At 38.1% G+C, this 15,333-nt stretch overlaps 1 protein-coding gene across 1 annotated transcript in view; it reads left to right on the forward strand.

Annotated features, from left to right (window-relative positions):
* ARHGAP6 (Rho GTPase activating protein 6) overlaps positions 1 to 15,333 on the forward strand; it is a 308,402-nt gene that overhangs the window by 256,165 nt on the left and 36,904 nt on the right. Inside the window, exon 3 of the mRNA XM_088520229.1 lies at positions 13,129 to 13,200. Within this exon, the coding sequence (XP_088376355.1) occupies positions 13,129 to 13,200 (72 nt within the window). The remainder of the gene's footprint in view (positions 1 to 13,128; positions 13,201 to 15,333) is intronic.

Raw genomic sequence — 15,333 nt, forward strand, 5'->3', positions numbered from 1 at the left:
ATGAATATGACCTAATGTTGGTTTTGGAGACCTACGTACAATACCGTCGTTTCTGGAAAGCTTATAGGTTATCATACTTTTGTGTGTGCTGGAGTACATTTTTGTATGCAGTTTCGTCAGGCATGTGAAGCTGCACATCTGCTCATGTGAAGCAAATACAGTCTGCTGTAAGATAAAGTCAATTTGCCTTAAGTAAGTTAAACTTAAAGGAGCAACACTTGTGAAGTATATAATTTTTAAAAAATTGCAATTGAACAAAACATATATAGTTGGCTTTTCTTATTTTTTATTGTTCATTGGTGCACGTTGTCCCCACTATGTTCCTGTTAAGCTCTGAATAAAAAATGGGAATGCAGAATTATGTGTTCCCTGCTTCTTGTTTATATTGGCAGGGAGTGGATTTTTGGGTCTGTTTTTTGCTTACATTACTCGTCATTGTATTTCATTACCCATTTTCCTTAACACTGAGAGTGACTATGATTTTTATCTGAACTTGCATTTTTGTAAGGGCTCCAAGCTGGTCATTGTGTTTAATCACTGACCATGTTATATGCTTTGCAGACTCTTAGAATAGAGGAAAGCATCTAAGTAAACTGCATCCTATACTTTGTGGAGCTGTGAGATTAGACTGGATGCTTTTGTGTTGGTATACACTATATATTTTAAGTGGAGAGGTTTATTACTGCTCTTCTTAAAGGCAACATCTGACAATTCCACTTATGACATGATTCTGTGAGTCCATGGTTTGTTCGTAGGATTTTCTTCTAATATAGTTGAGTTCATGAAGATTATATTAGACACAGGCAAGGCTATGAGCTAAATTTTTCTCCTTTACATTATATTAATAGTTCTTGGATGTCTTTTACTGATGTCAGGCTCACAAGGAGAGCTAAGAGAATTAGACACAGAATCTCCCACCCCCTGCCCAGGCAGGGCCACCTAGAGCAGGTTGCATGGCCATGCCCTGCTCCTTCCCAGCATGGAGGACACTAAACCTGTTCCTCCTCAATTGCAAGTCTTCAGGAAGAGTAAGAATTTTTCCTATGAGAGGACATATTGCCAAATTTTATTTGGAGGATTCTTTTTTTTTCCATAATCCAAATTTTCCATGGAAATATATGAATTTTTATGAGGATTTATGAGGATTTTCCTCTCTGCGAAAATAAAAACAGTATGTCTCAGACTGAAAAGAGAAAACAAAATGGATTTAAGGCTTTAAGCTGGGAGAAGCCCCAGCTGCAAGGTAGAGATGGTTAGAGCACTCAGCCTTCCAAGCTGCTGCACAACTGTCAAAGTGTCAGTAGCAGGAGCTTTTCCAGGCAGGGAGACAAGCCAGCTAACATTTTCCTTTTTTTTTCTCTCCCGACAGAAATTTCAGAAATTTCTTTTGAATTTTCTTTCAGATTTGTCTTTCACCCAAAACAGAGACAAAAAAAAATGAAATATATGAAGCTTGCAAGAATGTAATTTAATAAACAGTAGCAATTCTAACAGTAGAACAGGGGAGGTAATAAATTATCTTCACTGGGTTAAAAAAAATTCTAGTGATCTGTTCCATTTTTAAACTTTGCTCTTAGACAGAACTTACTAAAGATGCTATGTAATGCACATCAGGTTGATTTCCAAGATTTTGTGGTTTCACATGTCTATTTACACTGTGAACACTTGATTTGGCAAATGTATTCAATCACTTAAAGACAGGCTAATGGGTTTACAAGCAAATGTTTCTGTGCTCAGTACCAGTTGGGTAGTGAGAAGTCTTATGAAATTCAACAAAGACAAGTGCAAGGCCCTGCACCTGGGGAGGAATAACCCCAGACACCAGGGCAGGCTGGGGACTGACCTTCTGGAGAGCAGCTCTGCAGAGAAAGACCTGGGTGTCATGATGGACGACAAGTTGACCATGAGGCAGCAGTGTGCCCTCATGGCCAAGAAGGCCAATGGGATCCTGGGGTGCATTAAGAAGAGCGTCTCCAGCAGGTTGAGGGAGGTGAGTACCTCAAGGGAGGCAGTGAGGAGGATGGTGCTGGACTCTTTTCACTGGTGGCCACCAACAGAACTAGAGATAATGGCCACAAACTGAAGTGCCAAAAGTTCCACAGGAACTTTTCCACAGGAAAAATTTCTTGACAGTGAGGGTGACAGAGCACTGGAACAGGCTGCCCAGAGAGGTTGTGGAGTCTCCTTCTCTGGAGATCTTCAAAACCTGTTTGGATGCAGTCCTGTGCCACGTGCTCTAGGTGACCCTGCGTGTGCAGGGGGTTGGACGAAATGACCTCTAGAGGTCCCTTCTAACCTTAAGTATTCTATGATTCTGTGATAGGAGGAAAAAAAAAGTTTACCATTTAAGTTTTTAGCATTCATTTTGGTAAATACCTAGAAGCCTTGATCTAGGAGCAGCAAACCTTTTTTTTTGAAGACTAAATATAAAAATGAATGATAGGCTTTTTTTTGATGAAATCCATGGCACTGTTATTGTGAGCATGCAGCAATTAGCATACATTGCAACAGAGTTAGCATATATTGCAACAACAGAGATAGCATCTTTAAAAGAAATAATTGTCTAGCTTCCAAGAATCTACTTGTATATATGTGTTTCTGTGAAGGTGGAGGAAGAGGATGGAAATTGAAGTAACACCTTTCTTTGCTGAGTTCAGAAGGCAAAAGAACCCTGTCTTTTGAAGGGTGTTGCAATGAAGGAAAAGATCTTGCTGAAGCTCCAGAGATTGATAAGGAAGTATTATGATCCACGTTTCCATATACAAATGTCTTGAAACATGATTCTCTGGGACTGAATCAATCCTAGGGCATGCTAATCCTATGGGATTGTGTTGCTCATTTAGATACTGTGGAATTTTGTGGAGTGAGTGTCTTGTTATATAAATCCAGATACTGTTAAGAGATTCCTGCGTATGTACATTTGAAGTGAAATCCCATTGATTTTAGTTGTGAGATGTAGGGAAATCCTTTCCAATATAATTTCCTTGACAGTAAACTTGAAGTAGTTATGGCTGATAAATTCAGATAAATACATTCAGTGTTTTATCTGTATTATCATGTCGCATGGAAATTTTCCATTTTTTCCATTTTTTCCAGTTTCCATTTTAAAATGTTCCTCATGGATTAATAGAAAAGCTCAAAACAGCAGTGAGTAAACCAGTTTCAAGAATGAGAAAGTATATAAAACATAGACTGTAAACACGGTGCTCTGCAAAATTGTGTGGATTTGATTCTGTCTGTTTTTTTTAAGCCTTTTTTTTAAGCCTTAAGGCAACACTTTCACAGAGATATCCTTCATTGCTTTCTACAAAATAAAATGTCTTTAGTACTTAATGTAGTCCTGGCCCTGAAAATAATTGTGTGTTCGTACACTTGATCAGACTGTCCTAGATTTTGCAAATAATCCACGTATATATATGGTGATTCTGTAGTGACCTAGGATTTTGTTCTTTATTGCAATTTACTGTTATTTATTACCATTCATCTTTAAAGCCAAATAATAAAATGCTGGCATTGTAACCGATTAATTTTCATGTTCTGCTTGACTTTGCCTGAGGTCTGCTTTAATGTGTTTGCTGGTATATATCTTCTTAAAAGTTCACAGAATCACAGAAGGGTGGAGGCTGGAAGGGACCTCTAGGGATCATCTGGTCCAACCCCCCAACTCAAGCAGGGACACTTAGAGCACATGGCACAGGGTCACATCCAGGAAGGTTCTGAAGATCTCCAAAGGAGGAGACTCCACAACCTCTCCAGGTAGTCCTTCCAGTGCTCTGTCACCGTCACAATCAAGAAGTTTTTCCTCAAATTTCTCAGATGGAATATCAATTGCAATTTCAGTTGAAAATCAGGCCTTTTGCATATTACCTTTTGCATATTGCGTCTTTCAAAAGACTATTGGGGAACATTTCTGATGAAGATTTCTTTTTGCCTTAGGAAGAAGTGTTAGTTTCTAAATTTTCAGCTGTGTGGTTTCACTAGAGTTGTTTTAGTTGCTTCCTGCAGTCTAAGTTGAGTCACTGAATATGGGTTAGGAAAGATGATTATAGATAGATCAGAGATGCTATACAATGTATATCTTTGTATCGTTTTTGTTTGTTTATAGTCCTTTAAGTTGTAATGATGCTTTCAGCATTATCAGAGTAGCAGAGAGGAACACTGACTGAATTGTTGTTATAGATCCTAAATAGAATTTTAACATTTGCCTTTTCAGGCTTTAACACTTAAAAGGCTACATGGACATTTAAAGAAGAACTAACCTCCTGTACTAAAAGAAAAGATTAGACAAATGTCTGTCTTCTTTGGTAGCCAAAGTATATTTGTCTCTGATTCTCTGCAGGAATTTGGCCTAAATCATCTCTGCAGATGTCCATGTTTTTATATGTATGTTTTATCATTTTTTTCAATTCCTATTTCAATGTACTTATAAAAAACACTTAAGCATACTGATGGATACTGCAGATACAGAGGACAATTAATGACTAAAAATGAGAATTTGTTACAAAGAAGAATGTATGAAGGGCTCATAACAGCAAAATTATGGGCAGATGATGGTAGGGGACTCCTGAAACCACCTCTGAAAGAGTTGAGCATGGCCAGTGACAGACAGGTCCTCTGACTTCCAGGGCATTTGGAGAATTTCCCGTTCCCTTGAAGAGTGCCAGTCACGGACATGCTGAGCCATCCTGGGCAAATGATCCAGGCAGGACATAAAGCAACTTGGTTGCTGCTTTGCCCATCAGTTGGGTGTGCAAGTCAGCTTATCAATACATAGAAAATGTAATATCAGCAGTAGCCCATTATGTCACCTGGCTGCCCGGTACTCTGGGGATTAAAAATAATTTTCCTTCTGATCAAGTCAAGACTAATCAACCTTGACTAAGAATGGCATGAATGTATTTTTTTTTTATTTCTGTATTTATAAAATATATTTTTACTTAACTAGACAGAACTTTCCCCTCAGTGGACTGAAGGCAGTTGCAGAGCTGTAATCTATATTTTTATTACCTCAACTACAGCATCAATCAAAGTATTTTTTTTTTTACTGTAGTTTGTTCTGATGTAGTACTGCAGAACATTTCTGACCTATTTTACAAACAGCTACAGAAGTATTTCAAGCAGGGGATGTTGCTCTCTTCCTCAAAGCTTTTAAACTTTTGCCACTCATCATGGTTTCTGAATGAACTCCATGAAAAATCAATGGAAAATCAGTGGCAGCAGCAAACTCCCTGGTGTGCCATGTTCTATTTAAGTTAGGAATTCTACTATCTTTTGAGTTTAAGGAATTTCCTGACACTAGGGGCACTGCTGCAATCTGAAAAAAAAAATATTGTGAATATATTTTTTTCTCCTTTACTCCTGCTACTCTCCTGCTACTTTGTATTGCTGTGTCATAAATCACATCATTCATCTGACTGCACTCAGGCAGATGAATTGCCTCGAGCTATGGAAACAGTGGTTGCCTTTTACTTCATCATGTCTGGAGATATTTTTCCTTCTAAAAATGAGGCAAGACACTATGCTCCATAAAAGACCCTTCCTCGAAGACAAAAAAAAAATGTATAGCAAATTACTTTTTGACCACACCGTCATCGTTTTCGATAGTAACAGAATGTGGGACTGAAGTACAACACAGTTAATCCTCTGCAAATGTAGCCTGCTGAAGCAAGCAGAGTGACTCCCTGCCTGTGCCCAGGGAATTCAGACCTGGATTGCTGCTTCTTTAGCTTTTGCCCCTTCCCTGGACCCACCTGCTTTTTGTTAGTCACTGCTGACAACCATAGAAGGGCATACACAGGCATTTGGCCCTTCCTTGGTAATCCTCTAAAGGCTGCCAGGTACCTTTGCATGCTTGTTCGAGCAAGATATTTCCACTGTCCCTTCTATATATGGCAGCAGAAGTTTCCCTCCTGCGAGCATAGAAAAAGGTCTAAGCAGCTGTTTATTGTGAAGTCAAAGGGAGCTTCTTCCCTTAGGGCTAGCTAAAATGTGGTTAATGCCATGAAAATGCTCTGCTTTTTAATTTCCTGTATAAAACCTCGTGAATATCTTATTCCTCAGAGTTCATGTAATACTCGCAGGCATTTTTAATTTAATGGTAAGTAAGAAGGCACTTAAAGGATGTAAAACTGTATATTTTTCATGTCAGTAATGCAGAAACAGACGAAAACATTTTTTTTTAAACTTTCCAAACACAATCATCTCTGGTTGGAGACCAAATACAGAAAGCTCAAGAGTGGGATATAGATACAATATAAAAATAAAATATAAAGAATAGGAAGGTAGGAAGTGAAAGCTGAGTCTTAATTTTGATTCTGGTGTGGTCACTCAGGCTGTGAGATAATTTAATATTCTGGCTATTTCAGAGTCATTAATATGCAGCATGAACAAACAGAAAACAGACAGGCTTTTTGCGTTCCCTTTAGGGCTGCTTTTTGTGTAGCTCTGCTCATGTTTGTCTGTTAAACGTATCACTTTATGGACCATGGCAGGTTTAGCTTAAGGTAGCAGTGGGGTCTGCTTCTTAGCCCCTCTCTTTGCACAGGAGAGTTGTGCAGAAAGGTGGCAGGACCCTAAGGATGTGAATTCTGCAGTTGGGACCCAGGTCCAGCTTGTGAATTCCTTATTTCTTAGGTACTAATGTTGGACTCTCACAATCAGATTACACTGCATGTGCATTTACCCACCAGTTAACCAAGTCCCTTGTGACTGTCAAACAGAGGGGAACATATTTCAAAATACCAAAGAGAGAATTTTTTATAACACATATGCTAGGAAATTGTTTAAAACCTTACAATACATCTAGGAAGGTGCAGATAAATAGAGCTGGTATATCCTATTTTGTTTTGATTCCTCTGTCCTCAGCAACTAAGTAGTATCTGAATTAGAGCACTGCCCAAAGTCATCTTTCTGTAGAGAGAAAAAATTCATACCTTTCTCATTCTACTTACAAATTGTATCTATATCCCACTCTTATGCTATGCATAACTTTTTAAATAAATAATTTCATTCATATACCATTATGGGTGAATCCCTAGCATTACACAGTAAAGAAATAAGCCATCTACAATGCAGGATTTAAACTTCCAACAGCAGCATCACCTGAACCTGCTTATTTGCCCTTTGGAATTTCTCTGTGTTGCAATAAACAGCCCAAAGGGATTTCAGCCTGCATCCCAGGAAGCTGCAGCAACCACAGGTTTCAAAATAGTCCTCTGGGATGGGGAAGAAGAGAAGAAGAATGTACTTTTGTGCCACTGATGTTTTGAAGTTGACATTTTTCTCTGTCCTTGTTGGCTTTGCTTGGCTTCTCAATCTGCAGTGCTGCATTTTGCAGCAGTTCTCAGAATGAGCAGTCTGCCTTCTCCCATGGAAACCTCCTGCAGTTTCTCACTGCGACCCTGGGAAATGTTGTCATGAGCTAACGTTTTGCACCTGTGCCCGACCCCACTTGCCATTTTAGTTATGCCGGTGCCACACTCACGTGTGTAGCTCTGGAGGAGCTGCAGCTTTCTCTTGGAGGACTTTTGGTTTCTGTACTGCCTTTCCACCTTCACACATCCATCAGGAGCTTGCTGGCATTGGAAAGGCTAAAGCCTGTTTAATGTAGTAGATGGGCAGAGTGAGGAGCAAGAACGAGGGCAGCAGCCAGGCCCCAGCTTGGCCTGCACTCGGAGGTGAGCAGAGATGAACCTGCTAATGTGGCTTATTTTAGCTGCAGGCTAATAACCCAGAAGAGTGAAAATCTAAAGCACAGTGCAGTTAGACTGCTAGGGAGTGTGTGTGTGTGTGTGTTGTTAAAGAGAGAAAGAGAAGGATGAAAAATACCTGTAAGTTCAGCTTTTACATTTTTGTGTCACTTTATATGTCAAAAACTTTAGTTCCTGGTGCTCTAGCTGAAAATGTTTACCTTCCATCTGTGCTGCAGCTGCCTGTGCTTGAAATTACTGCATGGGGACAGGGCATTTCAACACCGAGTTAATCTAAATAAATATTTCAAGGCAGACATTTATAGTCACAGAAATGATGAAGTGAAATCAGCATCCTCTTATTCCAAAGATCAGCTCCAAGCACGCGTTCAGGAGCAAGTTTGCTTTGTATGGTGACCAGAAGCGTCTGCAAGCACAAACACAGGGCGTCCACGAAAGAAGAAAGCACAATCTGTTCTTCGATGTGCTCCGTCAGGCGAGCTCAGCAGTATTTTTCTGTTTGCAGAGTCCTTATTACTTGAAATGCACCAGCAAGAGAGAAGGGAGCTGGTCTTGGGGCTCCCAGGCTGAATCCGTGAGGCTGGCAGTCAGGAAATGAATCAGTCCTTAATGAGTCAAGTGAACAGAGAAGTCCGATCAAACTTAGTGCATTGCGATGCCATTGGTAGAAATTTTCAAAGAATTGACTGCACTTTTAGAGAATATATCCTATTTTTATTTGCCTTTTTTTGCACATTAATGTATCCAGTAATTAATATGCCCACCAAATGAAAATGAGCATGAATACAGCTACTATGAAGAAGTATTTTAGAAATCTCATATAGCCTTCAATATTGGGATTATCATCTATTTTTGTTTTGATAAATGAGCTATGGGTGTGATATTCATCTCTCACATAACTTCTCTTGTTATTCTGTGTGAAAATAACCCTTAGTTGTAGAACAGGACAAATTTTCTTCCCTAAATGGACAGGAAACACACTCTAATAAGCAAAGGAAGATGCCAATAAATGAGGGGCATTTCTTTGCTTAGTAAACCCATAAGCAACCAAAGATTTCTTTTATCAAAAAACATTTAATTAAATTAGTTTAAAGCCTCTAATTGACCTTATGAATTAGAAAAACAAAAGGTTTTGGTTAGCAAAAAAAAAAAAAAAAAAGTGTCCTTGCATATAAATGGTGTAAAAAGAAGGGCCATTCATATGTATAATTCATTAGCCTCTGTATAAAGAAAGGAAGTGCAGAAGGATCGTATTCCTGTTATAGCTTCACTTCAAACTTCTTCCCAGGAAAAGAGGAAAAGTTCCATCATCTGAAATCTAATATTATAACAGTCAGAAACATGACTTAGAAAGCTTAGAAAGTCCTTTTCACTTTATATTATTTGAGTTATGAAACGAGTTAAATAAAATGTATTAAGGCTTCATAGTACATATTAGCTGTACGTATTAGTGTATATGTACTATTACATAGTACGTATTAGTGACATAATATGAAACTGATGGCAAGTATTCCTGAATGTTATCTCCAGGTGTGTCACTAACTGCATTGTCTTGAAGGATTCCTTATACTTGATTTGTGATACTTTTGCTTACGCTGAGCAACAAGCAATACCTGCTAGGTGGGCATTCTGATTTCCTTAACTTCAAAATTAATAAAGCAATGCTTTGTTAGCAAGAGTAATCAGTCTGCACGCCATCTCAGAGTCATGGTAGGTGATCTTTAACCGAGAAATATGTCAGTAAAAGTATTTCAACAATTTACATTCTCAGTTGCCCTCCATTCAGTTATTTACTATCTCTTAAGCTGGAATTTATATATTCTGACCATGAAAATGGCTTATTACCCAATGTGTAGAACTCGGTCTCATGCAGGCCTTGAAATGCAGCCTGCACAAAATCTGAGAGTTCGGAGTTTTAGTGAAGGTTAAATGGTGTTAGTGCTGACTCTGTGACTGAATTGCAACCTTAAACCAAAATCTTGAAAAACAATTCCCAAAATTCAGGGATGAAAATTCTTTCCAAAGTCAGGTTTATCAGTGGAAATACTCTGCTGTTTATCATACAGAATTCTGGAGCCTTTTTTTCAGAGACAAAGTCCAAAGTAGATGACCTAATTTTTCAAATAGAAAAGTCTTTTTGGCTTTATCTGTGTCTGGAAGTGCTCACCACTTTGGAAAAAGAGGTCACGTAGTGATTTAGTATGCACTCAGCAGTTTGATCCTAGACTCCCAGTTTTTAAAATATTCATCATGTTAGGCCTATTACATAGATGCTCAGAGAGTGATATATGCACTGCAGTGAAACATGCAGTGAAGATATAAATTAGTAAGTATTGAACAAACAAGTTTGCTCCCGAAACAACTGACCTGCACTGCTGCCAAGGCAGATTTTCTTCAGAAGATTAAGAATGGATTTGGAAAGGGCTAAAACAACGCGGCTTCCTTCACTTCGATACTCCTTGCCTTTTGAGTAATTCACATGTCTTACTGATATTCTTGAATGGAATCTGTTAGACAAGAAGCACCTTGTTGATCTGTAGAAAGAAGACAATAAATGATAATTATATATTCAGAAGGCTGAATAAAATGTAGGGGTTTCAACAATTTCAAACCATGATGGAATATAACAGGTCATATTTCATAGCACTTTGAGTTGATGTAGTAATACTTTGCATAAATGTTCTCTAATTTTTAAATAAATAGTAAGTGTTGCATATGGGTAATGAAGCTTTGCCTGTTTCCATGTTAATTATGTTCTGAAAACGCAGTGCAAATAGTAAGCAGTATATATTATTATTATTAATTGGGTTTATTTAAATTTTAAAAGTGCCAGGACTGGCCAAGCCCTTAGGCACTTAATGAATATTTCTGCACTCCTTATGCCTGACATAACCTAAATCAACAGTCATTTCAAAGCATATTTATTTTTGCAGAATATAGGTTGCAATTAATCATGTCATGTGCTGGGGGGGAGTAGAGCTGGAACTGAACTTGGGCCTCTTAGCAGATCCCCTGTGCTTTAGCTCTTTGGTAAGATGCTTCTCAGCTTTATTTTCTTATGCATGTCTTTCATGCAGGAAAGTTAAACTCTCAAGTAGTTAAAGGCTTTACTGACATCACTGGAACTGCATCCATTTGCACATGTCTCCTCTGTCATTATGCTGACAGGTAGTACTGACTGCTTCAGGTGGCATGTACTTCCGCACAGAATGGGCTCTTCTCTGTATTTTCTACCTATGTTCATCTCCAGAACTGTTTCTTGCTTCTTCACATTGCTCTGAGCCTGGTCATTTGTATACAAAATCTGTGGTTTGCAGAGACGATATTGTTTGTTTTCATTTTCTATAATGAATAGCATTCATTTTTCTTATGATTCTGTTATTCTGCTTGCATTAACCTCCCCCCCCCCAAAAAAAAGTTGCAGTTGTGTAATTATAGCAGAAAATCTCTATATTTTAGATCTATATTCACTTTTGTTCTCATTTTTTCATCTCAAAAGATTTCAGTGTGGTGCCAGAATATTAATAAATCAATTTTTGGAGCACAAAAGCTCAAAGACTGTAAAGAGGTACAAGTCATTTATCAAAAGGTCACTGTGTAGCAGCAATTTGATTTTGTAACACGGAATATAATTTAGAAACACACACACACAAATATATATATAAAAATAAAGCCAGGACGTAGAAGCAGTATGAAACGCTATGAAAACAAGCATACATATACAGCAGTATATGTAAGTGGGCTACTGACCATTTATTTTGCAAAGAGGGGAAAGAAGAATTTTTATAACAAGCTCAATTTTATGAACTTGAAGTGTCAGAAGGTGTGAAAGAACTGGGCGTATTCATCAATCAAAGTATGACTATGAGTTATGAACTATGTAAAAAAGAAAATCTAATCATAGACCATATCAGACAATGAATTGCCACCATTATACTAGTGAAATCTCATCTGGAATACCTGATCAATTCTAGTCAGTCACAGCAGATGAATTCTCACTGGAGCAGGTGCAGAAAATGGATATCTGTGAAAGAGAATCTACCCTATACCTCAAGAGATTTAAACCCAGTATCATAGTTAAATGAGTGCTAGGAGCAGGTAAGTGTGTGTTAGGAGCTTGCTCTCTCTCAATAAATCCAGAGAATAAACATTCAAGTGCAGAGGAAGGAACAGAAGCTACATAAGGCAACAAGAAATTTTAGTTTAAGAGCAATAGGATATGAACTGACTGTGAAAAGGTCATAATTTGTCCTGCTACCTGTTGAGTTGTGTTCTGGGAATTACTTTCAACAGAAGTTGAAGAAGAAAAATGGGGTAAGAGGCTATATTATTTTATTGGCTGTTATTGCAAGAACAAGAGTTAATCTGAGGACATCCACTTCAGTCCTTTGTAATATGTTCCCTCCTGTAAAAGCCCACTCAAGACATTGGTTTACAAAACTGAGAAAACATGTTGAGGCACTGGTATCCTTCTTACTATACAAGTGAAATACGAGTACTTTGTGTTTAGTTTTAAATTGTTGCTGTATTATAAAACCAGTAAGGAAGGCAAAGGTGTGTAGCTGTTAACCTTTAGCTAGAGTGGTGCCTGTTTCTTTGGATTTAGAAAACTAAAAAGTGACAAGTTAAAGCAGGCTCATGTGTAAAGTTTTTTTGAGTTGTAATAAAATACATTTTTTGTTGACTTTTCATTATTAAAGATGCTGTTGAAGGGAATAAGGATAGCCAACCTTTTGGCATAGTTGTTTCAAGAATAAACTTGCCCATGCCACTTGTTAAAATCTTTAGTCCTTAATACCTTAGGGAAAACTTGGATAACCTACATTGCCTCAGAACAATAATTTCTCTAAGACTAATCCACCTGAGCCAATCTGGGCATGCTGCACACAAACTGCACACTCGCAGTGTGAGCTGAGATCAGATGGGTCACGTGGAGGTAGGCAGTTGTCAACCGAGTGGCGTGACCGGTATGCGGAATTGTTCCCGGAGGTTAGTCACCCTCCCTCTCCAAACACTACCTCCAGCTCCCTGCCTGAATCACAGTCCTGTGGCCGTGGATGAGGGGAAACCACAGCCTTCTGGCTCTGTGGAACCTGCTCTCCGCTTGTCTATCAAGAGCATCCTGCACCAGTCTGAGTCGCTAACACTGTTAGCTTTCCATTCTGCCCACGGGCCCAGGGAGCATGTGTGTGACCATGTACCCAGCAGCATGCAGTGGGCTTTATTTTGGTCCTGCTCTTCACAACTTCAGTGTTCGTGTAAACACAGATGCGCTCTTCAGAGCTGGAGGACTCGGACATTCCCCAGACTTTGTGAAATGTACCCACACCCTTCCTGACTCCACATGTCCATAGTCTTGCAGTTTATGCAACAGTTTGCAATCTTTCTCTTCATATGTTTTCTATTTTTGCCCTTACAGATGGTCAAAAGAGGAAGAAATCATTAAGAAAGAAACTGGACTCATTAGGAAAGGAGAAGAACAGAGACAAAGGTAACATAAAAAGAGTGCCTATGCACTGGACAGGTCTAAATTTTGCATATAAGATTTGTTTAGGTTTAAGTGTGTCCTGTCTGGTGTAAGAGAAGGTTACCAGACTTACATATTGCCTACATATTTATTTCTAAGTTCAAAAAAATGCACCCCCTCCTCATGTAGTTGTTGTTAGCATAGCTCAGCTCTCCTTGACTCAGTTCATTTTCTGGGAGAAGAGGAGGAGTTAAATGAAAGCTGTATCTTCCCCTCATTTTCTTCCCTTAATTTTTCTTTCTTCTCATTTTCCCCACCTAGTGTGGGGTGCAGTCTGGATAATACAATCCAGGTGTTTACCTGCCTTGCATTCTCCTTTTTCAATTCACAAAGCACGTGAACCAAGCCTAGCCCAAGCTAGTCATTTGGCTTGTTTTTCTTTTTTACCTTAGGAAAACAGGCATTGTTTAAAATGTGTAAATGCTTCAGTGCTATTGCTCGGTTGATTTCTAATATACCTCATATGACTTTTGTTTGGACACTGTTGAGCTTTATGGGCTGAGTCCTAATTCACTGGACTTGGCCTATAAGCTGCTTCCATTTGTACTAAGTCGAGAGACTGAGACTTCAAACCATTTGCTGATGTTGCTGTTTTTTGCATGTAGGTAATTGTGCATCTAATTTTGTGTTCACTTGTAGAAAAGAAGTTCTGAAAAAGTAGTAGTAAGACACTGTTAACACCCAACTCCACAAACTTATTTACAAATACATAAGTTTTTAACAGTGGAGCAATTTGATTATCTGATGTTATTAATCCTAATCTAATTTAGTAGGAGAATGGAATTTTGAAATTCCATGAAAAGAATAGTATCTCCTTAAAAAAGCTATTTTAGAATTTTGGTTGTTGGGAAGAAGATGCTTTTCATTTAATTTGTGATATTTGTTGATTTCATATATGTGATTGCTATTTTCTTGGTTTAAAAATGACTGTGAAAACTAATTGCATTAGTCTCTGTAAAATTAAAAGTCCTTTGATACATTTGTTTGGATAAATGCAGTTGCCATTTTGCTTTGTAAATAACAGACAGTAAAATTTCTCATTTGTTATGAGAATCACTTGTACTTGGTGTAGTACAGAATGAGCCTCTGGGGAAGAGGTTTAATGGTTTTATAATCACCTTTGGGGAAATATCTATCATACTGCTCCCTTTAGTGTACATTACTTCACATCTGTCTGGAGTGTAATTAATCACTCATTATGTTGCTGGTTTCCTTGTTTTTCCCATAGCTTTATGTTGAATAAAGAGTGCAAAGCAACATCATTTTGTGCAAAACTTTCCATTCCAGTCAGTACGTTTGTGTGATATTCATCCTCCTACTTGTCTGTGGGGTGCTCGTAAGCTTAGGAAATGGCTAACAACTTAATGCTTTTTGTAAAAAAAAATTCTGTCTCTCTCAATTTTTTATCTATCTCCCCCATACAAATAGTGCTACCTTAGTAGCCTCCTTTAAAAGTTTCTACATAGAAGCTAATTTGAGAGGCAAAGTATATTACATTCTTTTTATTCCCTATTTTTATTGCAGGAGCTAATTTTAAAGATAACAGATTAATTCATCAAAGACTTAATTTTGTTGTGTCAAACCAGTAGATCTTTTCAATTGCATTTCCAGAGCTTCCACAATGCCTCCTCTGGAGTTTCCTTTGGCTTTAAGAGATGATAGCTTCCACTGGTGATGTATATAAATACTTATCCCAGATTTATTCGTTATTCCTGTTAATTTTCTGTGACCAAAAATGCTTCAAAAAAAATTTTTTTTGCATTGCTTGGGACTCTTTCATGATTTCCTTTAGCCTCATTTTATTCCATCTGATTTCTGTTTCCAATAATCTCTCAATTATACTACTTGAACGCTTAAAATAGTATAATTTTCTGCCAGTATGTATTTGGGGCTTTTTTAGGTGTACCCGACATGTTAGTATTTATACTGCATTTTATTAGTTACCTCTGGGATAAACATTCTCCTTTTATTCAGAGAGTTTTTTCTGAGTGCACCTTTCCATTTAGGGCTCAGTAGCTGCCCACAGGAAAGGTCAGCACTCTGTGCTTGTATATATTTATATACTTCCTGTTTCTTGCCATTGCTCATATCTTCTGG

This window comes from Tinamus guttatus, unplaced genomic scaffold (assembly GCF_059628265.1).
Source record: "Tinamus guttatus ecotype Peru unplaced genomic scaffold, ASM5962826v1 Tinamus_guttatus_pri_ptg000083l, whole genome shotgun sequence".
NCBI classification, from domain to species: Eukaryota; Metazoa; Chordata; class Aves; order Tinamiformes; family Tinamidae; genus Tinamus; species Tinamus guttatus.